The sequence below is a fragment of the Rhineura floridana genome, chromosome 5, assembly GCF_030035675.1.
Source record: "Rhineura floridana isolate rRhiFlo1 chromosome 5, rRhiFlo1.hap2, whole genome shotgun sequence".
Classification (NCBI taxonomy): Eukaryota; Metazoa; Chordata; class Lepidosauria; order Squamata; family Rhineuridae; genus Rhineura; species Rhineura floridana.
In genome coordinates this window covers 184,780,846-184,805,293 of record NC_084484.1, presented here as the reverse complement: position 1 = coordinate 184,805,293, position 24,448 = coordinate 184,780,846, and the positions used below count along the sequence as shown (strand labels likewise).

The 24,448-nt window shown below is 44.5% G+C and overlaps 2 protein-coding genes and 1 long non-coding RNA gene across 5 annotated transcripts in view; all 3 read right to left on the bottom strand.

Annotated features, from left to right (window-relative positions):
• The window catches only part of ATG16L2 (autophagy related 16 like 2), an 86,170-nt gene extending 79,239 nt beyond the window's left edge, over positions 1-6,931 (bottom strand). For 2 of the 3 annotated variants that reach the window (XM_061629133.1, XM_061629132.1), the window contains exon 1: positions 6,728-6,931. In XM_061629133.1, the coding sequence (XP_061485117.1) occupies positions 6,728-6,848 (121 nt within the window). In that variant the 5' untranslated portion in view covers positions 6,849-6,931. The remainder of the gene's footprint in view (positions 1-6,727) is intronic. The other variant, XM_061629134.1, reaches the window with a different exon arrangement.
• An 8,715-nt stretch (positions 6,932-15,646) lies between these two features.
• Positions 15,647-19,646, bottom strand: LOC133386031 (uncharacterized). The gene is made up of 3 exons (XR_009763062.1): positions 19,548-19,646; positions 19,348-19,396; positions 15,647-15,893 (listed from the first exon to the last, which is right to left on the bottom strand). It is a non-coding gene; the product is annotated as an uncharacterized LOC133386031 (long non-coding RNA).
• A 1,310-nt stretch (positions 19,647-20,956) lies between these two features.
• Positions 20,957-24,448, bottom strand: part of LOC133386132 (disintegrin and metalloproteinase domain-containing protein 20-like) — a 90,358-nt gene continuing 86,866 nt past the window's right edge. Inside the window, exon 19 of the mRNA XM_061629738.1 lies at positions 20,957-21,199. Coding sequence (XP_061485722.1) covers positions 20,957-21,199 — 243 coding nt within the window. The remainder of the gene's footprint in view (positions 21,200-24,448) is intronic.

Genomic DNA, 24,448 nt, shown 5'->3' with positions numbered 1-24,448 from the left:
TACACTGAAGAACTCTACAAAAGAGATGCCAGGATGACAGATTCATTCAGGGAGGAACCATATGATGAAGAACCAGAAATTTTAGAATGCGAGGTGAAAGCTGCTCTTAAAATACTTGGAAGAAACAAATCACCGGGAATAGATGGCATACCAATAGAGCTGCTACAAGCTACTGAGACTGAATCACTCCAAAGTTTGACTAAAATCTGTCAAGAAATATGGAAAACTAAACAATGGCCCACAGACTGGAAGTGTTCCATATACATCCCAATTCCAAAGAAAGGGGATCCCAGGGAATGCAGTAATTATCAAACTATTGCCTTAATATCCCATGCAAGTAAAGTAATGCTCAAGATTCTACAACAAAGGATCTTACCATATATGGAGTGAAAAATGCCAGACGTCCAAGCTGGATTTAGAAAGGGAAGAGGCACCACAGATCATATCGCAAACATATGTTGGATAATGGAACGGAGCAAGGCATTTCAGAAGAAAATCACCCTGTGCTTTATAGCTTACAGCAAAGCCTTTGACTGTGTAGATCATGAAAAACTATGGAATGCTTTAAAAGAAATGGGGGTGCCACAGCATCTGATTGTCCTGATGCGCAACCTATGCTCTGGACAAGAGGCTGCTGTAAGGACAGAATATAGAGAAACCGATTGTTTCCCATCGGAAAGGGTGTGAGACAGGGGTGTATTTTATCACCCTATTTATTTAATCTATACGCAGAACATATCATACGGAAAGCAGGATTGGACCAGGATGAAGGAGGTGTGAAAATTGGAGGGAGAAGTATCAATAATTTAAGATATGCAGACGATACCATACTACTAGCAGAAACCAGTAATGATTTTAAACGAATGCTGATGAAAGTTAAAGAGGAAAGCACAAAAGCAGGACTACAGCTGAACGTCAAAAAGACTAAAGTAATGACAACAGAAGATTTATTCACTAATAGGCAAACAACCTTGCGGTTTAAGAAAGTACCTATAGCCCACAGATATTTCTACCAAACTTTAAAAAGCAGGGAAATTGGGCAGCTATAGTGAATGCACCAGGGGAGCAGGAGACCTGATCTCCTCTCTGAGATACTGGACTGCCCTACAAATTTGTCAGAATGCAAACACAATTTGGGTTGGTCTTTCACAGTCCAATCCACTTCCTGTGTAGCTTGCAAGAATTTGGTAACATGTGCCTCTGAGCATATGGTGAGTGGTGGCAACACCTGCCATCTCAAAAGATAGAGAATTATATTTTTGTATGTTTGTTGGTGTTCTTCTTACTTTGCTTCTTTCCTGTGTTCCTAATGTTTCTACAGAGAATCTAAACCAGAAAATTTTATTTCCCTCATTATTCATCCAGAAATCTGTGTCAAATTTATTTTATTAATTTCAAACCTTTTTATTGGTCAATGTCATATGATGATGCAGACAGCCCTTTGTGTTTCAAATTGGAGGTTATGTTCTATTTCTATTTTGGGTGCATTAACAGTTGAATCTGAAACTGCAGTTTGATGTAAAATCAGACTGATTACAATATGTTGCTACTTCAGCAGTGACTCCTAGCTGTGGAAAAAAAGAGGATGCATGATTTCAGCCTGCTATGTTTAAACCACTTCATTTCAGGCAAGGTGGGCATGGTCAATTAAAAACATAGAGCACACCTAGAATTTTGCTAGAATATATTTCACCACCCACTGTTTTATCTTGTGCAAATTGAGACACTCCTGAGGTTCACTGGGGACTAGGGTTGCCAGGTCCATGGCCTGAGACTGATCCTGTATCTTTAGGAGAAGAGAAAGTCAACCAAGTGCAGGTGTAATGGGAAAAACCACAAGGTGGAATTCTCCCTTTCCCCTGCACAACTTTTAAAGATACAGAAGACCTCTTAGAGGCCGGGCCTGGCAACCAAATTCTTGCAAGCTAAACAGCAAGTGGATTGGACTGTGAAAGACCAACCCAAATTGTGTTTGCATTCTGACAAATTTGTAGGGCAGTCCAATATCTCAGAGAGGAGGTCAGGTCTCCTGTTCCTCTGGTGCATTCACTATAGCTGCCCAATTTCCCTGCTTTCTAAAGTTTGATAGAAATATCTGTGGGCTATAGCTACGTTCTTAAACCGCAAGGTTTTTTGCCTGTTAGTGAATTTCCATGCTTTGTAATCCGGGAGGTAAGAAATGGGATCCTGCCCAAGTTTGCTGAGAATGGATTGATCATTTGCATGCTTATTGAGTTCAGTGGGATTTACTCCGCTGCAATCATGCTTAGGATAGGTGAAACTGACCACGGGGATGAGGGGAGGAAACACAGAGGGGAGGACTGGGATGGGAGCAGGCAGGACAGGGAGGGGAGAAGGACGGGTTTGATCATTTGCATGTTTATTGAATTCAGTGCGATTTACTCCCGTGCAATCATGCTTAGGATAGGTAAAACTGACCAGGGGGAGGGGGAGGAAGAAGGAAGAGGGGAGGAGACAAATGCAAGATTCTGCATTTAGGCCACAAAAACAAAATGCACGGTACAGGACGGGAAATACCCGGCTTAGCAGTAGTGCGTGTGAGAAGGACCTTGGAATTGTAGTGGATCGCAAGTTGAAGGAGGGAGGGGATTGGAAGGGTATGGGGAGGGAGGGGCAAAGGAAGGGGGAGGGAAGTGGCAAGAGGGAGGGAATAGGAGGAAGGAGAAGGGAGGATGGGTTTGATTGTTTGCATGCTTTTTGAGTTCAGTGGGATTTATTTCTGTGCAATCATGTTTGAAAATGGAAATGGGCTGCCTTCAAGTCAATCCCGACTTATGGTGACCCTATGAATAGGGTTTTCATGGTAAGCAGTATTCAGAGGGGGTTTCCCATTGCCTTCCTCTGAGGCTGAGAGGCAGTGACTGGTCCAAGGTCACCCAGTGAGCTTCATGGCTGTGTGGGGATTCGAACCCTGGTCTCCAGGTCATAGTCCAACACTGACCTGAGGGAGGGGAGCGGGAGGAGATTGGGTGGGTGGGTACTGGGCAGAAGGGAAGCCCCTTTCCTTTATTTATTATTTGATTTATATCCCTCCCTTCCTCCCAGCAGTAGCCCAGGGCGGCAAACAGAAACGATAAAAACACTTAAACATCATAAAAAGACCATAAAATACACTAAAACAAACGTTAAAAACATTTTTAAAAAAGCTTTAAAAATATTTTTTTTAAAAAAGGGTTAAAAACATTATTAAAGAAAACATATTAAAAGCAATTCTAACAGACGCAGATTGGGATAGGTCTCAACTTAAAAGGCTTGTTAGAAGAGGAAAAGTCTTCAAAAGGCACCAAAAAGATAGCAGAGAGCAACAGTATCATTGCTTTCCCCTCACCTTTTTATTCTACAGCAAGCACATGTAGCCTCCCACCCAAATTTAAACCAAAACTGTACCTCGCCACATCCATACCTGGCCTTTATTTCACTTTGGACAGTCATGGCTTCTTCCAAAGAATCCTGGGAAGCGTAGTTAGTGAAGGGTGCTAAGAGTTGCTAGGAGACACCCTGTTCCCCTCACAGAGCTTCAGTCAGAGTGGCTGACTGTTAAACCACTCTGGCCACTGGAGCTCTCTCAGTGGAACAGGAGTCTCCTCTCAGCACCCTTCACAAACTACACTTCCCAGGATTCTCTGAGGGAAGCCATGACTGTCTCACTTGAAATCAAAGTCTGGTGTGGGTGTGGCCCCCTGATTAGCCAAGCCCAGCAGCTGTGAGTCTGGCTTTTAGAACACTGACAGTTGGTTCTTACTGAGCATGCCGGCCCTTATCATTGGCTTTGAGCCAAAATTTCTTAAGTTAATTAAAAATCAGCCAGGCATTTTTTTAACTTTTAAACTGCAGAAGATGAAGGTCAGAGTATGGGGCAAGGTCAGTATTAGGATTACAGGTACTCTGTGAACATGGCTGATTTTTAATGAATTTCGACAGATTATGAGAACTCTCAGAGAAAAAAGTCCAAAAGGGCTCTGAGGTTTTTTTCTCCCTTTTTAGACTTTGAACTCTTGATTCTCTCTGACTGTTTTGTGTATCGCCATGAAAATTGACAGGGTTGTTAAGCAAGCGTCTCTGAGTTCAGTACTATACGTTTTGAAATGAGCTTATGGGAAGCTTTAGAATGGCCTGGGGGGTATTTTCAATTTAACACTGCGGAATGTGAAAAATCCACACTGGTTATAGTATACAGCCACTCTTGTGGCTATATAATGTAACTTTACAGTTGACAACGAGGACATTGAACTTGTCAAAGATTATCAATACCTCGGCATAGTCATTAACCAAAATGGAGACAACAGTCAAGAAATAAGAAGGCGGCTAGGACTGGGGAGGGCAGCTGTGAGAGAACTAGGAAAGGTCTTCAAATACAAAGATGTATCACTGAACACTAAAGTCAGGATCATTCAGACCATGGTATTCCCGATCTCTATGTATGGATGTGAAAGTTGGAGAGTGAAAAAAGCGGATAAGAGAAAAATCAACTCCTTTGAAATGTGGTGCTGGAGGAGAGCTTTGCGCAGACCATGGACTGCGAAAAAGACAAATAACTGGGTGTTAGAACAAATTAAACCAGAACTATCACTAGTAGCTAAAACGGTGAAACTGAGGTTATCATACTTTGGACACATCATGAGAAGACCTGATTCACTAGAAAAAACAATAATGCTGGGAAAAACAGAAGGGAGTAGAAAAAGAGGAAGGCCAAACTTGAGATGGATTGATTCCATAAAGGAAGCCACAGGCCTGAACTTACAAGATCTGAACAGGGTGGTTCACGACAGATGCTCTTGGAGGTCACTGATTCATAGGGTCACCATATATCGTGATTGACTCAAAGGCACATAACAACAACAAATCCCCGCTCGTCTCTTGGACGGGCTGCCTCCAAGATCCATTGAAGAGCAAATGACAAAAAGCAGGCAGACCTGAAGTTCCACCCATACTAAGCAAATTCCTCATTGCACTTCTGTTGCTTTTGATTCCACAGTTTTATGCTTTATTTTGTATTTAAACTTTAAATGTTTTATATTTATTTACTGTAAGCCACCTTGAGAGCTTTATGTTCTGGGGCAGCATACAAATATCATCATAAATAAAGTATGTAATTTTTATTTATTTATTTTTAAAAGTCTGCTAGTGTGATCAGGTGAAAAAAATGCTGCTGTGTGCAGATAATATATCCCTTTAATTCTTATCTAAGCCTTTGGGGTGCAAGAAATGTTTTTCACCCAGTTTGTTGCTGGTTTCCCCCCATTTAGTTTGTTGCTTGTTATGTTTTTATTGAGATTTTGAGTGGGGTTTCAGTTGCAGTTATTGCAATTGCATTGTTAACTGCCTGGGAGCTTTCGCAGGGAGGAAACAATAAATAAATATTTATTTGCCCTGCCCTGAGGAGGCGGGGGCTTCCTGGTGCCCATTTGGACTGGTGCGGAGGGAGGCCAGGAGACCAAGAGAAGGTGGACCCAGAGCCAGGGCTGGTTGGAAGGAAGAAGGCAGGCAGGCAGGCGGAGGGGCTGGCTGAGTTTGGCGGGCACTCCCTCACTAGGGCCCCAATGGACCAGCCTCTGAGACAGCTCTACGGCCTCTGCAAGGGGAGGGCAAAACATTCGTTCATTCATCATTTTATTTGTATGCCACCTTCCAGTGGTGCAATGGTTAGAGTGCTGGGCTACGACCTGGGAGACCAGGGTTCAAATCCTCACATAGCCATGAAGCTCACTGCGTGACCCCGGGCCAGTCACTGCCTCTCAGCCTCAGAGGGAGGCAATGGAAAACCGCCTCTGAATACCGCTTACCATGAAAACCCTCTTCATAGGGTCGCCGTAAGTCGGGATCGACTTGATGGCAGCCAATTTCCATTCCACAAAAAATTGTGCTCAAAGCGGCTTACAAGAAGGTGAACAGAAATACATCTCAAAAACAACAATTGCAAAAACAGTTTCCGAACAAAAAATAAATAAAGCCGTAACGTAACAGTAAATACAACAGCAAGCAAAACCACCTTTTCAGCATGAGGAACAGAGCAAGACGAGTCAGGCGCAGCAGCTGCGGCGGCCAGGAGAAGCCCCCTTTACAAGCCCCATTCTCATTCAAAGGAAAGGTCGGGGTCGGAAGGGAAAATAAACGGCGCCCCACAACAAAGATTTTTTTTGAGGGGGGATGCAAAACCCACGAGAGGCAGAAACGTTTTCTTTTAAAAGCTGCCCTGTCCTGTTCATTATTTGTCCCGTTCAGAAAAGAAACCGCCTGCTGTTGTCAACGCGAGTAGATGCGGCCTGACATATGGGGAGAAGGCCGGTTCGTTCAAGCCGAGCGTCGCCGAGGGGGCTGATCGCCGCTCGCTTTCCCTTTCGTAATCTCGGGCTGCCGCCGCGGCTTGCAGAGGCTTGGGGCAGCGAGAGCTGGCCCGGCTCTGCCCTACAAGCCACCCTCACCCAATGGGCCACCGACGGTGACAGCTCCCGACGGCGCTCTGCACATGCTCGCCCCGGCGCGGAATCCCTAGAGCCGAGCCCCTGCAAACCCGGCCAGCTGGCCGGGGGATGGGGAGGGGGTTCCATGCGCCCCTCGCAGCGGCCCCCGAGACGAAGCTCCCCCAAACCCCGAGCCTTGCAACAGGTGGAGGTGCGGCCAAGAATGCCTCTGGGCACGTGCAGACAGCCCTGGGGGTGGGGGGTTGTCACGCCAGAGCCCCCCCTCCCTCGCCGCGCCCACTCACAGGCCTGCACCAGGGCGAGGAAGCGCGCCTTCTGCGCCCGGTCTCGCTGCTTCAGCTGCCGGACGATGTGTCGCTTCCAGCCGCCGCGCCACCGCCACAACCCGCCGCTGCTCTCGGCCATGGCGGAGCGGAGGGAGCCGGCGGACAGAGGCGAGGCGCGGCGCAAGGGGGAGAGAACTCCGCGTGACGTCGCCGCGTGGGCGGGTCCCGAGCAGGGGAATCCCCCGGAGTTGGGGAGCGCCGCCCGGCGCAAGGTGAGGCGTGGAGGTAGACTGCCTCTGGACAGGGAGGCTCCGTTTGCTCTCGGTCATGATTTCTATGGTGGGGCACCGTTTCTTTTTTTTTCTGTCCGACCCCAAGCTTCCCTTTGAATGAGAACTGGACTTTCTAAAGGTGGCTTCTCGCTCTGGCAGCAGCTTCTTGCTGAGTAGCCATCTCAGAGGCTAGTCCATTGGGGCAGGGCCCGCCAACCTCTGCCAGCCACCCCTCCCGCCTCTCTGCCTTCATGTTGCTGTTACTTGCCTCCAAGTCGATTATAACTTATGGCGACCCTGTGAATCAGCGACCTCCAAGAGCATCTGTCGTGAGCCACCCTGTTCAGATCTTGTAAGTTCAGCTCTGTGGCTTCCTTTATGGAATCAACCCATCTCTTGTTTGGCCTTCCTCTTTTTCTACTCCCTTCTGTTTTCCCCAGCATTATTGTCTTTGAACAGTGAAAAAAGCAGGTAAGAGAAAAATCAACTCATTTGAAATGTGGTGTTGGAGGAGAGCTTTGGGCATAACATGGACTGCAAAAAAGACAAATAATTGGGAGGTTATCATACTTTGAGGTTATAATTGAGGTTATCATACTTTGGACACATAATGAGAAGACATGATTCATTAGAAAAGATACCTGTGGCCCTCCAGATATTGGCTTCTAAGGCCCATCAAGAGAGCCAGTGTGGCATAGTGGTTAGAGTGTTGGACTATGGCCTGGGAGACCAGGGTTCAAATCCCTACAGCCAAGAAGCTCACTGGGTGACCTTGGGCCAGTCACTGCCTCTCAGCCTCAGAGGGAGGCAATGGTAAACCCCCTCTTGATACCGCTTACCATGAAAGCCCTATTCATAGGGTTGCCATAAGTCGGGATTGACTTGAAGGTAGCCCATTTCCATTTTCTCTTGGGTGAGTCCATTGGCCCAGGTGCCTGTCGCCTTTGACTAGCCTCAAGTCTTTTCGATCGTTCCCCATTCTGCTCTTTTAAAATGGGAGATGCTGGGGACTGAGCCTGCACATACTTCATTGCTGATTTAGAGCCCACCCTTGGACAGCAGCAAGGGGGCAGGAAGGAGATACAGAAGTTAGTTGTGGCCTCATGATGAGGCTTGGAGTGGAGGACTTCAGGAGTGCAATGAGTTCAAAATAAAATAGGGGAATTCTGGGCAAATATTTGTGCCTTGAGGCTTGGCCTTGGCCAAATGTCTACGGAATTCCCCTCCTGCCTGCCAAATGTCTCACTTAAATGCAAGTAAATATAATGGCTCACAATCCTATACTAACAAATCGGAATGAATCTTTCTGAATTGTTTGACTGAATCTATTTCAAGGCTTGCAAATCATCAAGTTGGCCTCAAATTGCTTCACAAATTCACAAGGCACTTACTCTCGCTCTTGCTGCAGGATTTATTTGAGAATAAACATGTGTAAAGCTGTTTGGGGTCTCTAGTTAATCTGCAAGGCTTTGCACATAAGCAGTTCAGTCTTCGTTATTTATAGTACTCTTAAACAGATTTCAGATGGACTTGCATACTTTTAAGTTGCAGTGCAATCCTATGTGTGTCTATTGAAGAGTAACCCCCACTATGCACACCTACTTGGAAATAAGGCCCATTGAACTGAATAGGATTTACTCCTGAGTAAATGTACATAGGATTGTGCTATAAATGACAGTGGTGAGGAGAAAGATTCCACAGATGCATTCATTCACTATCTGAAGGGCCGTCCAGTCCAAGGATGGTTTAAAGATCATGAGCCTTGATGTCAGGTTGCTCATCAACAGTTTAGCCCCTGTACGGCAGCTTCAGCAGGCAGGCAAAGAGATCACCTGGTCACTGCAAGCATTTCTGAATTTGCATCTATACACATATATTAGCATATCCAAATTTTATGCAAATCCGTATCCTCCTGTTTTGGCTACCTGTGTCCTCTTTTTTGGTCACAACCCCCTTTGCAATCCCTCTCTTGCTTGGTGCAAGTTCATTTATTGTCCATCCTGCTGAGCTGCTACTTCCATCTCTGTGCTTTCTGTCATTCATTCTGTGACCTTCACTCTCTGTTTGGCCTTGCTTTGCCTGGTTCAAATTCAATTTTCTGGTTTTAAAAAAGCTGTGCCAAGGAAGTGACAGTTCAGAATTCAAAAGCAAGAATCTTTTCCAGTCACCATTAAAGTGCAAAAGGGTCCCTCTGCCTTTCAACGCTGCAAGGGCAGGATGTCACCATTGCAGCACCTGGAGGGAGAGAAGAAGCCACCCCAGGCAGCAGGTTCCCTTCAAAAGGACCCTGTAAAAAGAGGGATGGGGAATCTGTTGTTGGACCCCAACTCCCTGACTATTGGCCTTGCTGGCTGGAGCCAACAGCATTTGGAGGGCCACCGGTCCCTCTTCCCTGTCAAAAAAAAAAGTGACTTCCATTCTCCCGTTTACATGATCTGCCTTTAAGAGCCTGCTCCTTTGGCAAAGCTTCTTCTGATCTAGAAAACAGTTCCATTTCTCACTTGTTCTGCTCAGCCACTGCCCCCTGCCTCCCCTCCAATCCCGTCAACATTATTCATGGGTCAATGCATGCCTGCTCCTTAACTGTGCACTGTGGAGGGGAGGCGTTTTCAGCCTGAGGTCCATAGTTCAAGCTGAGGAATGTCCTGGGGGCCACATGCTAGTGGTGGGTGGTGCCAGAGACAAGAGTGGTCTGAGCTACAAGTGTAAATGTCACCTCTGTGCAGGAGGCTAGTTTACACACACACACACACACACACACACACACGGAAGGTTGGGGAGCAGCGCCAGTGAGGGGCGTGGCCTGGGGAGAGGGCTGCCTTTGGCCACCGGGCCTGGGTTCCCCATGGCTGCTTTACAGTTCCTGCCCTTTCTCTTTGATAGAAGCCCTGTCCTGAGCAGTGCCTGGGCCAGTGGGATTCCAACTGAACCATCTGTTCCTCACACAGAGACAGTGATGAGGAAATCTACCCAGGTTGAATCTCTTTGTATCACATGGCTGAGAAACACACAAGATTCCTGCAAAGTTGACAGAGAGCAGCCCTGCTGATCTCCCATTCCTAGCTTATCCATTTTATTTGGGCCATAAGCCCTCCGTGAAGAGACTGTGCTATTTCTCTGTGTTCTGTGTATCTAGCATAATAGTGACAGTAGAAGATGTTGCGTTTTTGAAAGAAAATGCGGGCTCACTTCATACAGCCCTGATGAGTCCAAGTTTCCTTTTCTGGAAAAGGTTTCAAATGGCCAGTGTAAGGCAGCATTGACACCTGGTGGCCAGCTAGATGAATGCACTTGAAATATTTCCCCAAATTCGCCATAGTAGTAATCTATTATTTTCATACCTGGAGATTAAAGCATTGCCCCACAAGTGTTGAGTGTGCCTTCTGTTCAGAGGAAGGAAGACACAGGATTAGAGCATTAGACAAATTCATGGAGGATAAGGCTATCTACGGCTATTAGCCACGATGGCTTCCTCCACTGTCAAAGGCAGTATGGATCTGAATACCAGTTGCTGGGAATCACAAGCGGGAAGAGTGCTGCTGTTGTGCTCAGGTCCTGCTTGCAGGCTTCCCAGAGATAACTGGTTGGCTGCCATGAGAAGAGGAAGTGGAGAAGGAGCTGAGGCTGGCGAGGGATGCTAAAAGCAACAAAAAAGGCAGAAGTGCTAAATTCCTACTTTGGCTCAGGCTTATCCCAAAAGAGGGACTATGACCCTCCTGGGAAACGTGAAGTTGAAGGGGCAAAATTGCAGCTTGAGATTGATAGACAAATGGTCAAGGAACACCTAATCACTTTGAACGAGTTCGAATCTGCAGGGTCTGATGAACTGCATCCTAGAGTATTGAAGGAACTGGTTGAAGAACTCTTGGAACCACTGTTCTTCAAAATCTTCAAAAATCTTCAAAAAAGGCAAAAAGGAAGAACCAGGCCAGTCAGCCTGACAACAATCCCTGGGAAAATTATGGAGCAGATTATAAAGCTGTAAGCACCTTGAGAACAATGCAATGATTACTAGAAACCAACATGGATTTATGAAGAACAAATCCTGCCAGACTAATCTTATCTCGTTTTTTGATTGGGTAACCTCCCTGGTAGACTGTGGGAATGCTGTGGACATAATATATCTCGACTTCAGCAAAGGTTTTGACAATGTGCCCCATGATATTCTGATTAGCAAGCTAGCTAAATGTGAGATGAATGTAACAACTGTCAGGTGGATCCACAGCTGGCTCCAGAATCGTACTCAAAGAGTGCTTATCAGTGGTTCCTTCTCAAACTGGGGGGAGGTAATAAGTGGGGTACCACAGGGCTCAGTCCTGGGCCCAGAGCTCTTCAACATTTTTATTAATTTGTTGGATGAGGAGGTGCAGGGAATGCTTATCAAATTTGCAGATGATACAAAATTGGGAGGGATAGCTAATACCTCGGGAGACACAAACAAAATTCAAAGTGATCTTGATAAGCCGGAGCATTGGGCTGAAAACAACAGAATGAATTTTAACAGGGATAAGTGCAAAGTCTTACACCTACAAAGAAGAAACCAAATGCAAAGTTATAAGATGGGGGCAATACTACATGCGAGAAGGATCTTGGGACTGTAGATCACAAACTGAATATAAGCCAATTGTGCAATGCGGCTACAAAAAAGGCAATTGCTATTTTAGGCCGCATTAACAGACATATAGTTTTTAGATTGTGTGAACTACTAGTTTCTCTATTTGGCACTGGTTAGGCCTCATCTTGAGTACTGTGTCCAGTTCTGGATACCACACTTTAAGAAGGATGCAAACAAACTGCAGAAAGGCAGCTTATAATATAAGAACAGGGTCAGAGGAGGGCAACGAGGATAATCAGGGGACAGGGGGAAAAACCCTGTGAGGAGAGACTGACAGAACTGGGCACGTTTAGCCTGGAGAAGAGAAGACTGACGGGAGATATGATAGCACTCTTCAAGTACATGAAAGGTTGTCACATAGAGGAGGGCCGGGATCTCTTTGTTATCGTCCCTGAGTGCAGGACATGGAATAATGAGCTCAAGTTGCAGGAAACCAGATTTCGACTGAACAACAGGAGAAAACTATCTGTATACACACACACTTGTATGTTTGGGGGGTGGGGTTGTTTGCCTTCCTGCTATATTTGTGTTTTCCTCTGTTAGTGGTGATTATGATTTATTATGTTGTTATTTTAGGTTATATTACTGTTCATATTACTGTTTATGAGGAGAGACTGAAAGAACTGGGCCTGTTTAGCCTGGAGAAGAGAAGACTGAGGGGAGACATGATAGCACTCTTCAAGTACTTGAAAGGTTGCCACACAGAGGAGGGCCGGGATCTCTTCTCGATCGTCCCAGAGTGCAGGACACGGAATAATGGGCTCAAGTTGCAGGAAGCCAGATTTCGACTGGACATCAGGAAAAACTTCCTAACTGTTAGAGTGGTACAACAATGGAACCAATGACTTAGGGAGGTGGTGGGCTCTCCAACACTGGAGACCTTCAAGAGGCAGCTGGACAGCCACCTGTTGGGTATGATTTAATTTGGATTCCCACATTCAGCAGTGGGTTGGACTCAGTGGCCTTATAGGCCCCTTCCAACTCTACTATTCTATGATTCTATGACTAGAAGGACCATTTGCTCCTACTCGGGCAAATACCTTTTTATTTTCCCAGGCTTTTTAAAAAAAAGATTTTAAGCAGATGGAGGTTGTGTTTTATTCCACTATTTTCTGTGTTTTATTACCTGTGTTCTGTGATGATATAATTTCTTGACATTTTAAAACAATATTAATTTAGCGACGTCATGATACCCAGTCACACCATCAGTAAAATCCTGGATTTGTCCACTGTTTTCTCTGGTCAGCTCTCACTTCCACTCCAGAGGACAGCAAAAATGGTGTTTAATGTGAACCCAGAAGTTTCTTCTGCAGAGAGTGAGATTATTTATTCTGGGAGGAGCAGATGGGCAGGACAAAAATCTAAACAATAATATAGAATCTTATTTCTATGTCCTCAGCATTACAGTGGTTCTGGACACAAAGACATTTTGAGTTGTTTTTGTCAAGGAAATAGCTCTGTCCTGTAGATTTGTGGGAAAGATTTTGTTGCTGGATGAAGCCTCATTAGGAGATTAATGACCTCATGCTAGAGACACCTGAGTTATCTAGAGAAGGCAGTGCTCACGGCCAAAGGTGGAGCCTGCTGAGTGGAATGGTCTATCAAGTTGTGGAAATGCACATAGGCTATCGCATGGAAAAGTACTACAGAGTTCTTCCCTGAGACTCATTCAAATGGGAGCTGAACTTCACAGGAAAGACACAGCTTTTGCCATTGTGACAGATTTGCAAGGTTCACACTTCCTACCTTCAAATCTGCTGTTTTCCTTTCACACAAGTAGGTGTTCCTCTAGAAAGGTTTAGTATTGCTGTTTCCTTGTGGCCCCGCCTCTGTAATGCCAAATGTTTAGCCCCTCCCCAAGCATTAGACTATTGAGTTCAGAATTTCAAAGAGATCATGAACACAGCTGGCTTATTTATCCTTCAAAGACCCCTGGGAGTGGGCACCTTACACCAATTAGATCACTATCTTCCCATCATTCAGGTAGCTGGTTTCCCCCTCAGGTGATGTCTCCTGATCCTGTCCTCGTGACATCTCTCGCTTGAGAATGCAGCTGCATTCTCAAAGTTGCTTGCTTGTTTTGATTATCAGGCTACTTGTTTACATGAGCCAAGTGAGAACATTTCATAAGCCAATTAGCTCTTCAAACCTTGAGAAAGCCATAAACAAACCCACCTGACAGCAAAAGCATGGGATAAACTGCATTGTTTTGGTTACTGAGCAAATACTTCCCAGACCCTGTGTTGTTTTGAGCACAGAGGCATGGGGAAGCTTCCCAAATACTGTGATTGTGTCAGGGAGCCTGCATTTTGAGCTTCCCAGACTCCAATTCTAAGCAGTAACAGAGTACAAAAGCAATCAGCACCCCCACAAATTAGAGGATTAGGGGCAATAATTAGGGGACAGAGGCCATTCATGTGCCATTTCTAATCTCCTCAATGTACATTTAGATTTCTTGCGGTGATTGGCAATACAGCCTCTAATTTTACATGCTTACTCCCTCCAGAGTACCGATATTGCTAATGGAGAAGGGGAGGTTTTTTTGTCAGTTTCATTGTTTCTTGTCAATTGCACACCTCTCCCAGCTGAGCCTGGGGGTGCAATTGACACAAAACTGTATGAAACTGAATAGAGGGGGGAGTGAGTGAAAGGCAGCTTTTGCGGGTGGCAGAGAGGGAGGGAGCTGGCGATGGGGCATAAAAGAGCCCACCCACTTAATAAAATCAAGGCAAAGCACCTACACAAAAGAGCACAGCGAAGGTGAGATGGTTTTTCCTTTCCTTTTCATATTATAATTGGATTGGGTTGATACGGTAAAACTATGATAGCTGCTGATTCAGTGTCATGTGAACCATGCAAATTAAATGGGGATGCAAGTAGCACTAATCTCACAGTAAAATGCCATGTGAATTAGCCTTCTCATTGGCCCTTAGGCTTTGTCTTAGTTGCTATGCTTTTTTTCTATAAAAGTTAGTCTTTCCTTTGTTCTAGTGCCCAGTATCTTCCCTGATGCCTTGCAGCACCATGGGTGATGTGTTTCTTTGTTCATGGTGGGGTCATTGTTCCTATGCTCTGCTAACATGTACTGAGGCTAGGAGATATTAGTCTTTTTTGTTTTATCTGGTTCTATAATTCCCAACAATATTATTCCTAATGGTGTTTTTAAACTGCTATTCTTAATTTATTATTTTTAAAAAAGCTGCCTCATATTTATTGGTGTGTGTTCACTCAGATTAAGCCTTGCTACTAAATCCAGTAACAGGCCAAACTTGACTAACTTGCTACTGAGTAATCTGTTTGCTTGGGGCTCCACGAAGCAGGAAGTCTGGTCTTTAGCTTTTGTTTTCTTTGGAATTCCAGGGTTGTCCATTTAATTTAAGGTTTGGGAGTCTCCAGACCCAAAGTGGTGGACATAAGGAGTGGTGGCATCATTCTACCTGGCAAGGTTGGTTTTAGACCCTGGTAAGTTAGTAACTGCTGTTTTGCCTACAAGAGCTGGTTCTCAGGACTTGGGATCCAGTGATCTTGACAGTTTAAAAACCCAAATCATTTTCTTTTAAATGTATGAATGTCTGAACTTTTCCATACCTCAGGGATCCCTCAACAATGTAGAAACAACTACCTTCTTTTTAGGTGGCTCCACTTTGCTTCCACTCAGTCATCCACATTTGCTGTTAGAGTAAATCCTATCTTAAGCACCACCTTCTCCTCTATGAGCCTACTTAAAGGGTATGTCACCTTGTTTTCCATGACAGAAGAAAGGCACGTTATAATGTAAGAAAATAAATACATTTCCCTGTGGCATTAAGGTTCAGTGGGTTAGAACCTGCTTCTTCAGAACTTTGTTGAAGTCAATCGGGCATCTTCAGCCAGATTTGGAAGGAAGAAGAAAAATAATTTTAAAACAAGCACACACAAAAAAACCCAAAAATCGTTGTGGATATCCCTGAACAGAATGCAACAAATTGTTTTCTCCAAGTCACTGTGACAACTCCTGACTGACGTATATGTATGTAAAACGCACCACACAAATGGCATATATGTGCAATGTTCAAAGGAAGAATAACATTTTATTTGAAGACTGGAGAGACAAAAAAGCAAAAAGATTTCTGCTGACACGGAGGCAATAGGTAAGGCCACATGCATCGCCCTTGGGAGCTCTTTCTCTGGGTGTTTAGGTATCAAAAAATGTTCTCCTCTGAGGCAGCATGGTCTATGTGCCAACACTTGCATTAAATTTTGCCTCTTGATTTTTCAGTGATATGCCACATTCTGACCCTTGGCTTGCCTGTGATCCCTAAAAGATAAGAAATCAGAATATATATATTCCATTTGGCTCGCTGAATGTCTCAGCTGTGACACGGACGGGGTAATTTATAAGGCTGTGAATTTATAGGGCATCTTCCAGCAAAGGGAAGGAGAGAATTTCTGCTACTTTTATGGAAATGTTTATGGAATATTATATAATTATTTCTTAAATTTTTATCCTACGCTTCCTCCCAAAGGGGCTACTAACTATCTGATGAGGTGGCTAAGTGGCTTCCATCTTTTTTCTTCCCCTTCCTTTAAACAAAGGGCAGACCCACACCATACATTTAAAGCACATTTAAATCACATGACTTACCTCAAAGAATCATTTGCCCAAGGATAACCTACTGCACTCAGCAGCTGGCTGCCACTGGATTAAAAATCTTTTTAAAGAATGGTGCTGGAGTTTTACTATTTGATGATGACACAGCGCAGTTTCCAGCACAGTGTACAAAAAAGAAAAGAGCAGGCAGTTCCTGAGCTCAGAGGCTTACCCTTATTAAAGAGGCTTTGCTTATTGTCCCACTGGTAGCGGGTTGCCTTCAGCATGGTGATGAGAAAGAGAAGCAAGGCATTCTCAGCAGTCCCACCCAGACTTCGTCACTGGTGAGATCCGGTTGTTCCCCAACACTAGCAACATTCAGGTGAAAACAGCCCAGGCCTTTGCTGAGAACCTCTGCGGCTGCTCATTTGTGCTTTAGGCTGGTGGATGATTTTGCTCATGTTTTAATGATTGTTCTGTGATTGGTTATTTTAGCCACCATGTGCCCCCTTTGGAAGGAATGGTAGGATGGGAGAAATGATGAATAAGTAAAGAAAAGGGGGGAAAAGACTCGGCTACCTCATCAAAAAGTAAGTGCCCTTTCGGATGGGCAACTCTGTCAACTTCAGTCTCTCTACGATTCTCATTTTTCCACAGTTCTCCATGGTTCTGAAGGGGAACTCTGAAGCTCTGCAGGAAGTTTCCTGTTGTGTTGTTCAGGTGGCCGTTGAAGAGAAATGAGAGAGCTTTGGCTCTACCACTGAGCCACACGTGGGTAGGGGTTTCCCTGCACAGGGACCCTAAGGTCTGCTATGCTCTAGGTGTCTTTTCAAAACTGCTACTCTGTATAGATGCAGTTCCCATGTGTGTGAATTAGGGTTGCCAGATTCATGGCCTGAGACTGATCCTGTATCTTGAGGAGAAGAGAAAGTCAGCCAAGTGCAGGTGTTCTTGTAACCCTGTAATGGGAAAAACCACAAGGTGGAATTCTCCCTTCCCCCTCCACAACTTTTAAAGATCCTCTTGGAGGCCGGGCCTGGCAACCAAAAGGTCTTCTGTATCTTTAAAAGTTGTGCAGGGGGAAGGGAGAATTCCACCTTGTGGTTTTTCCCATTACAGTGTTGCAAGAACACCTGCACTTGGCTTTCTCTTCTCCTAAAGATACAGGATCAGTCTCAGGCCATGAACCTGGCAACCCTAGTGTGAATGCACAGAGATCACAAAGAAAAAGGGGGTGGCTTATCTTATTTAAAGAAAGTGGCAATGATTTCCGCCCCCGCCCCCTGCTTTTAGACTCTGTGCCACCCTTCCTACTGAGGGAGTGGGGGAGGCATTCTTAATGCAGCACAGTCCCTGCAGTCAATGCTCTCTTCTTTCTGCTCATGCTGCGGAGCAGCTGCCCTCCCTACCCAAAGAGGGTACTGTGATGTTCCTGTATGTTAATGTAAATATGGTAAGTGCAGGTTTATTATAGGAAATATGGTAAGTGGAGTGAGTGAGAAGGGGGAGTACATGGGCTGTATAATGCTGGATGATGATTGGCTGTGTGTTTGAATGGCTGACAGTATAAATGAGAGGATGACAGTTGAGTGGGGGGGTTGGAGAGTTGGTGGGGGTTGAAGAGTTGTGGTGTGGAGAGTAAGAGGTGGCTGTTGAGAGATTGGATTAGGAGTTCTGAGGCAAATAATAGGAATAAGGAACATAAGAGAAACATATATGAAACCATACGCTTGTCAATGAAATATATAAGTAATCTTGTTATTTCTAGTGTTATCAAATAAAAATGTTCTTGGTTTACTTAAAGCCTGATTCCTTAACTGGAGTGCACAGACGGGGGGAAGGCAGGGTAACCAAGGCTGAAGAAGAAATTGTATCTAATGGTGGCAGCGGTAAAGGAGGAGATATTGTATCAGCATTCAGTACCACAGAGCAACCCAGAGCTGTGAGCTTCATAGGCAAGAGGCTTCAGGGGGGTTGGGAATTACCTAAACACACAGACACAAGGTATCAAAATAGCCAGGAAGAGACTAAGGCACAGTCTAGAGGCTATACTGGATACACAGAGTGTTGGGTAGTGTGGCCTAGGAGGGGGATCTTTTGAGATCTGTGCTAGAGCGGAGAGAGGTAAAAATAAACACGATGATCCTGACTGCTGGTAGCCACAAGTGAGAGCGTCACAGGTGGTGCCAGGGGAAGGACGTCACAGGTACCCACTGTCAGCATCACCAACTCCACAGCCTTTTGAGTTCCTTTGATCCGTGTACATCTTCTGTGCCAGGTCACCTTGGAAACAATGCTGTGTAATATTGTGTCCACAGGGATCTGACTAGCACAGGAAGAGGAATGCCGTCGGTAGGAACGCTGAACATTGCAGAGGAAGGGTCTCATTGGCTGCTGATCGTGGCCAAAGAGGCTTTTTTTAAGCATGAAGAGAAAAAAGGCTGTCCCTCTGAAAATGTATTAGAAATTTGCCCACCCCTCCAACAGCTGAAATTCCATCTCCATTTTTGTGGGGGCCCAGCTAAAATGCAAAGGGAAATTCAGGCTACCACTAAAGCATACCTGGTGCTCTCTGTGCATAATTTGAAAAAAAAATGGAAACAGAGAACAGTGGTGAACAACAGAGTGCACTGGTTCTGCTTTGGAAATAAACCAGTTCTGGACTCCAAAATCCAGGGAGAAATCTGGATGAGAAGAATTTTGGAAGCATCCATATTTGCAGGTTAAAATTATCTTTCTGCTACTTGGCTCTACAGACAGTAGCTTTTAAGAACATAAAATATCTCATTGTGATTATAGAGTGAAACAATTACGTTAAGTATCTTTCTATCATTAAGGAAGCATAAAGTCTGCAAGGTGGATCATAGAGAGCCCAATGAAGTCATGCTTCCTAGTGCCTGGGTTTGGACAGTCTCCATTGCAAAGATTAAAGTCTGATAAAGGTAAATAGAACTGATATAAAACGTTTGAAATGGAACAGATTTGACTTTCTCTAGATCTATGTTTTACATGACAAGCACAGTGTCCTAAAGGAAGCATTTGAGATGTTGATGTACACAGTCAAAAATTCACAGGCTTCCTTCTCTACAATCATTGTTGTTGTTTTTTAAGTAAAAGAGGAATCTGGGTTTACAGGTCTTCTGAACTAGGGCCTTCCAGAAAAGAGCTTTCAGTAACTTACTCTATCTCCTGAGTGTAACGGCATTTTCCCCCGGATCACTCTAGCAAGCCTATTGATGCAAAGCACAGAGAAGTTAGTAAGCCTTCCAAGTATGGTTCATGCCTTCCAGCAAAACACTGAACTACTCTTGAGAAATAACAACACTGCCACCACCTTAGCATAAGGGTAGCATGAATGAAGAAAATACTTACAGTACTTACCAAGCCTCCAACTGCATTCTCTTAAATGCAGCCACAAAGCCCAGACCAAGAAGAACCAGCCCAACCAGAGTGACTATTACAACCACGAGATCTGTGGCCACTGGGGGCAAAAAAGAGAGAACGTAATGTTGTAAACCTTTGGACTTGCAAGGAGTCATTATCTCTAGCTTTTGGAACCACGGTGCCAGGTACCAGTGTGCCACAGGGTCATTCACTACAAGGATCCCTGGAGCTTCCATAAACTGTGGAGTGTTCTTTTTTCTTTTCTTTTCTTGAAAAAATAACTTGAGTCATTTGAGGCTTCACCTGAACTAAAGCTTTTGTTGTTGCCTTTGGAACCAAAATTTCTCCAAGAAGGTTTACATATTAAAATAAGAACACATAAACAGTAACAAGATAAAATGCTACCTCCCTGAAACTCCTGAAGAACAATTCAAATACAAAATATATCAGAATCCACTTTTGTCCCACTCACCATTGGCTTCCTGAGATGCTTCTGAAAAGGCTCCTCTACCGGCTGCTGAAATGAGGGCAGGCCCTTCCTGGATTGCTTCCACCTCCATGGCAGAACTAACCCAAGAGCCGCCATGACGCTTTTTCTGGCCAGGTCTGGTTTCTCTTCTGTGCAGAAGAGTTAGCTTCACAGCCAGCTGAAAGGAGGACGCTTCCAGCCTGGAATGCTTCCTTGCCAGAACTATTCTGCTCCTGCTGCTCCCTTCTGTGGCCAGTTTAGCTTTTGCCCTCTGTGGAGGATAGTCAACTCTGCTGGCAGCTGAAACGATGCCCCCACACTGGAATACTTATGTCTACTAGCCAAGGAGCTGCTTCTGTTCCTCTGTGTGGCCGCATCTATGTCCTCACCCCCACACCTACAGAACAGTCAACCCTGCTGGCAGCTGAAAAGTAGAGGCTCTTCTGCATGGGATGCTTGGACCTCTTTTCCAAAACTAGCCAAGAACAATGCCCTCTTTGTAGATAGCTGTAGATATTCTTCTCTGTGCGGGAGAGTCTACCAGCCAAAAGGACGATGTACCCTGTTGAGGATGCCTCCTTGCCAGAACTAGTCAAGGAACTCAGCTCCAGTTTTGGTCTTCTCCCCACTGGGACATACAGCAGTCCTGCAGATTAAACTTCTGCCATTCGGTAAGATAGACTGCCAGGTAAAGACCCTGGAAATTTGATTGAAAAGTAGCATATACCTGTCCCAAATAAAGAAATAACTATCTGCATGGCCCCACCCGTTCACCTGCATGCACCTCTCTACGTTTTGTGTGTTGATGGGAAGCAGCTGATGCGCATGCGCATATCCAGGGTTGTAAGGCGGAGCTTACACGCTGCCAGCAGCAATACCATCTTCCTCACATTCACACTTTGTCACATCCTGAACTAACTTGCAGTGAGACGGATGATCAATAGCCAAAGCACAGGCAAGAATGTCCTTTAGTCACTAACTGTCCATGGGTGGATTCCCCAGAGACTGGAACTAGCAAAGCCCCTTGAAGGTAAGAGCCCAAATGGGCTGGAAGCAGCGGATACTTACTCATGTAACTCGGAGGGGGCCCACTGTCAATGCTTCCCCCGAAGCCTCTGCCAGAACAGAAGGGCGGGGCCCATCCATAAGAACAATGGCAGTTTCTCTTGCTGTTGCACACCTGGGGAATACCAAGGGGGTCAAGCATCAGCCAGCAGCACGTCACCTGCTTGGACAATGCTCGAGGAGAGCTTCATGGGAATGGCAATCACAGTGGATGTAGAAACTGTTGAAAAAGGTTTTTTTCTCCAGCAAAGTATTTTGTAGACTCTTCCTAGCAGGTTGCTGAACGCTCCCCTTCACTACGCTGGGCTCCAGAATGTAATAACCCCTTTACCACCTGAAAAAGAACTTTGCCATACGACAGTGCTGATGCAATGGTGGCACAGAACAACTCCTTCACTGCCATTACTGCAACAGAATAGTCTTTAACATGGGCTCTAATCCATGTTTCGTCAGATCCATTCTGGGTCTTTTTCCACCATTGCTCTAGCCACCTACCCAAGCACTTAACTGTTGTAAAATCACCAAGGACCCCTTCCATACAATCACCACCACCTGTGTTTGTGTGTGTGTGTTATGATGTGCCTTCAAGTCGATTACGACTTATGGCGACCCTATGAATCAGTGACCTCCAATAGCATCTATTATAAACCACCCTGTTCAGATCTTGTAAGTTCAGGTTTGTGGCTTCCTTTATGGAGTCAATCCATCTCTTGTTTTGTCTTCCTCTTTTTCTACTTCCTTCTGTTTTTCCCAGCATTCTTGTCTTTTCTGGTGAATCCTGTCTTCTCATGATGTGTCCAAAGTATGATAAACTCATTTTCATCATTTTACCTTCTAGTGATAGTTCTGGTTTAATTCATTCTAACACCCAATTATTTGTCTTTCACGGTTCATGGTATGCACAAATCTCTCCTCCAAAACCACATTTCAAATGAGTTGATTTTTCTCTTATCTGCTTTTTTCACTGTCCAACTTTCACATACATCCATAGAGATTGGGAGTACCATGGTCTGAATGATCCTGACTTTAGTGTTCAGTGATGCATCTTTGCATTTGAGGATCTTTTCTAGTTCTCTCATAGCTGCCCTCCCCAGTCCTAGCCTTCTTCTGATTTCTTGACTATTGTCTCCATTTTGGTTAATATCTGTGCTGAGGTATTGATAATCCTTGACAAGTTCAATGTTCTCATTGTCAACTTTAAAGTTACATAAATCTTCTGTTGTCATTACTTTAGTCTTCTTGACGTTCAGCTGTAGTCCTGCTTTTGTGCTTTCCTCTTTAACTTTCATCAGCATTCGTTTCAAATCATTACTGGTTTCTGCTAATAGTATGGTATTGTCTGCATATCTTAAATTATTGATATTTCTCCCTCCAGTTTTCACACCTCCTTCATCTTGGTGCAGTCCTGCTCTCCGTATGATATGCTCTGCATACAGATTAAACAGGGTGATAAAATACACCTTTCCGATGGGGAACCAGTCGGTTTCTCCATATTCTGTCCTTAGAGTAGCCTCTTGTACTTTTCTTGTCTTGGGGGCCATCTCTCTGTGGGGGCTGGCATTAACACTGAAATTCAGCATCGTCTGAGCTCTGCAAGTGCCGCATTCTCCAGAATGAAGCGTAGAGTGTTCAAAGATCGGGATATTCACAGGGAGACCAAAATGCTTATTTACAAAGCCATTGTACTACCGACCTTACTGTACGCCTGTGAAACATGGACCATCTATAAACGCCACTCCCAGCTTCTTGAAAGATTCCACCAACACTGCTTCCGGAAAATTCTGCAAATTACTTGGGAAGATAGACGGACTAATGTATTGGAAGAAGCAAAGACCACCAGTGTTGAATCAATGATCTTCCAACATCAACTTTGCTGGACCGGCCACGTTGTTCAAATGCCTGATCACCGTCTTCCAAAGCAGCTACTCTACTCCCAACTTAAGGATGGAAAGCGGAATATCGGTGGACAGCAAAAGAGGTTTAAAGATGTTCTTAAAAATAACCTAAAAAAATGTAACATGAGCATCGAGAACTGGGAAGTCTTGGCCCATGAGAGTACCAAATGGAGGTCGACTATTAATGGTGCTATGGACTTCGAAGAAGCACAAATACAGGGCGAACAGGACAAATGAGCCAAGTGGAAGGCACGTCAAACAAATCCTCATCGCAACCATCTTCCATCTGGAAACCTATGTCCTCACTGTGGAAGGCTGTGTGGATCTAGGATTAGCCTCCACAGTCACTTACGGACCCACTGTTACAGACTTTATTTTGGAAGACAATCTTACTCGGTCACGAGTGATCACCAATGAGTAGCCTCTTGCCCAGAGTATAGGTTATGCATCAGGTCAATCAGATGCTGTGGCACCCCCATTTCTTTTAAAGCATTCCATAGTTTTTTGTGATCTACACAATCAAAGGCTTTGCTGTAATCTATAAAACACAGGGTGATTTTCTTCTGAAACTCCTTGTTTCGTTCCATTATCCAATGTATGTTTGCAATATGATTTCTGGTACTCTTCCCTTTCTAAATCCAGCTTGGACATCTGGCATTTCTCACTCCATATATGGCAAGAGCCTTTGTTGTAGACTCTTGAGCATTACTCAGTATATTGAGCAATATCCCATTGCATGGGATATTAAGGCAATAGTTTGAGTGCATTCCCTGGGGTCCCCTTTCTTCGGAATTGGGATGTATATGGAACGCTTCCAGTCTGTGGGCCATTGCTTTATTTTCCATATTTGTTGATGAATTTTTTCAAAATTTGGACAGATTCCGTCTCAGTAACTTGTAGTAGCTCAATTGGTATGCCATCTATTCCTGTTGATTTGTTTCTTCCAAGTATTTTATGAGCAGCTTTCACCTCATATTCTAAAATTTCTGGTTCTTTTTCATACGGTTCCACCGTGAATGAATCTGTCATCCTTGCATTTCTTTTATATAATTTTTCAGTGTATTGCTTCCATCTTCCTTTTATTTCATCTCGATCAGTCAGTGTGTTCCCGTTAATTATTTAACATCCCTACTCTTGGTTTAAATTTCCCTTTCATTTCTCTAATCTTTTGGAACAGGGCTCTTGTTCTACCCTTTTTGTTGTCCTCTTCTATTTCTATACAGTAACTATTGTAATAGTTCTCTTTGTCCCTACGTACTAGTCGCTGTATTGTTGCATTTAGGGTTCTAACCATGTTTATATCTCCTTTTGCTTTTGCTTTCCTTCTCTCTTTAACCATTTTAAGAGTTTCTTCAGTCATCCATTTGGGTCTTTCTCTCTTTTTAACTAGAGGTATTGCCTTTTTGCATTCTTCCGGGATAATGTCTCTGACTTCACTCCATGGTTATTCTGGTTCTCTATCAGCTAGG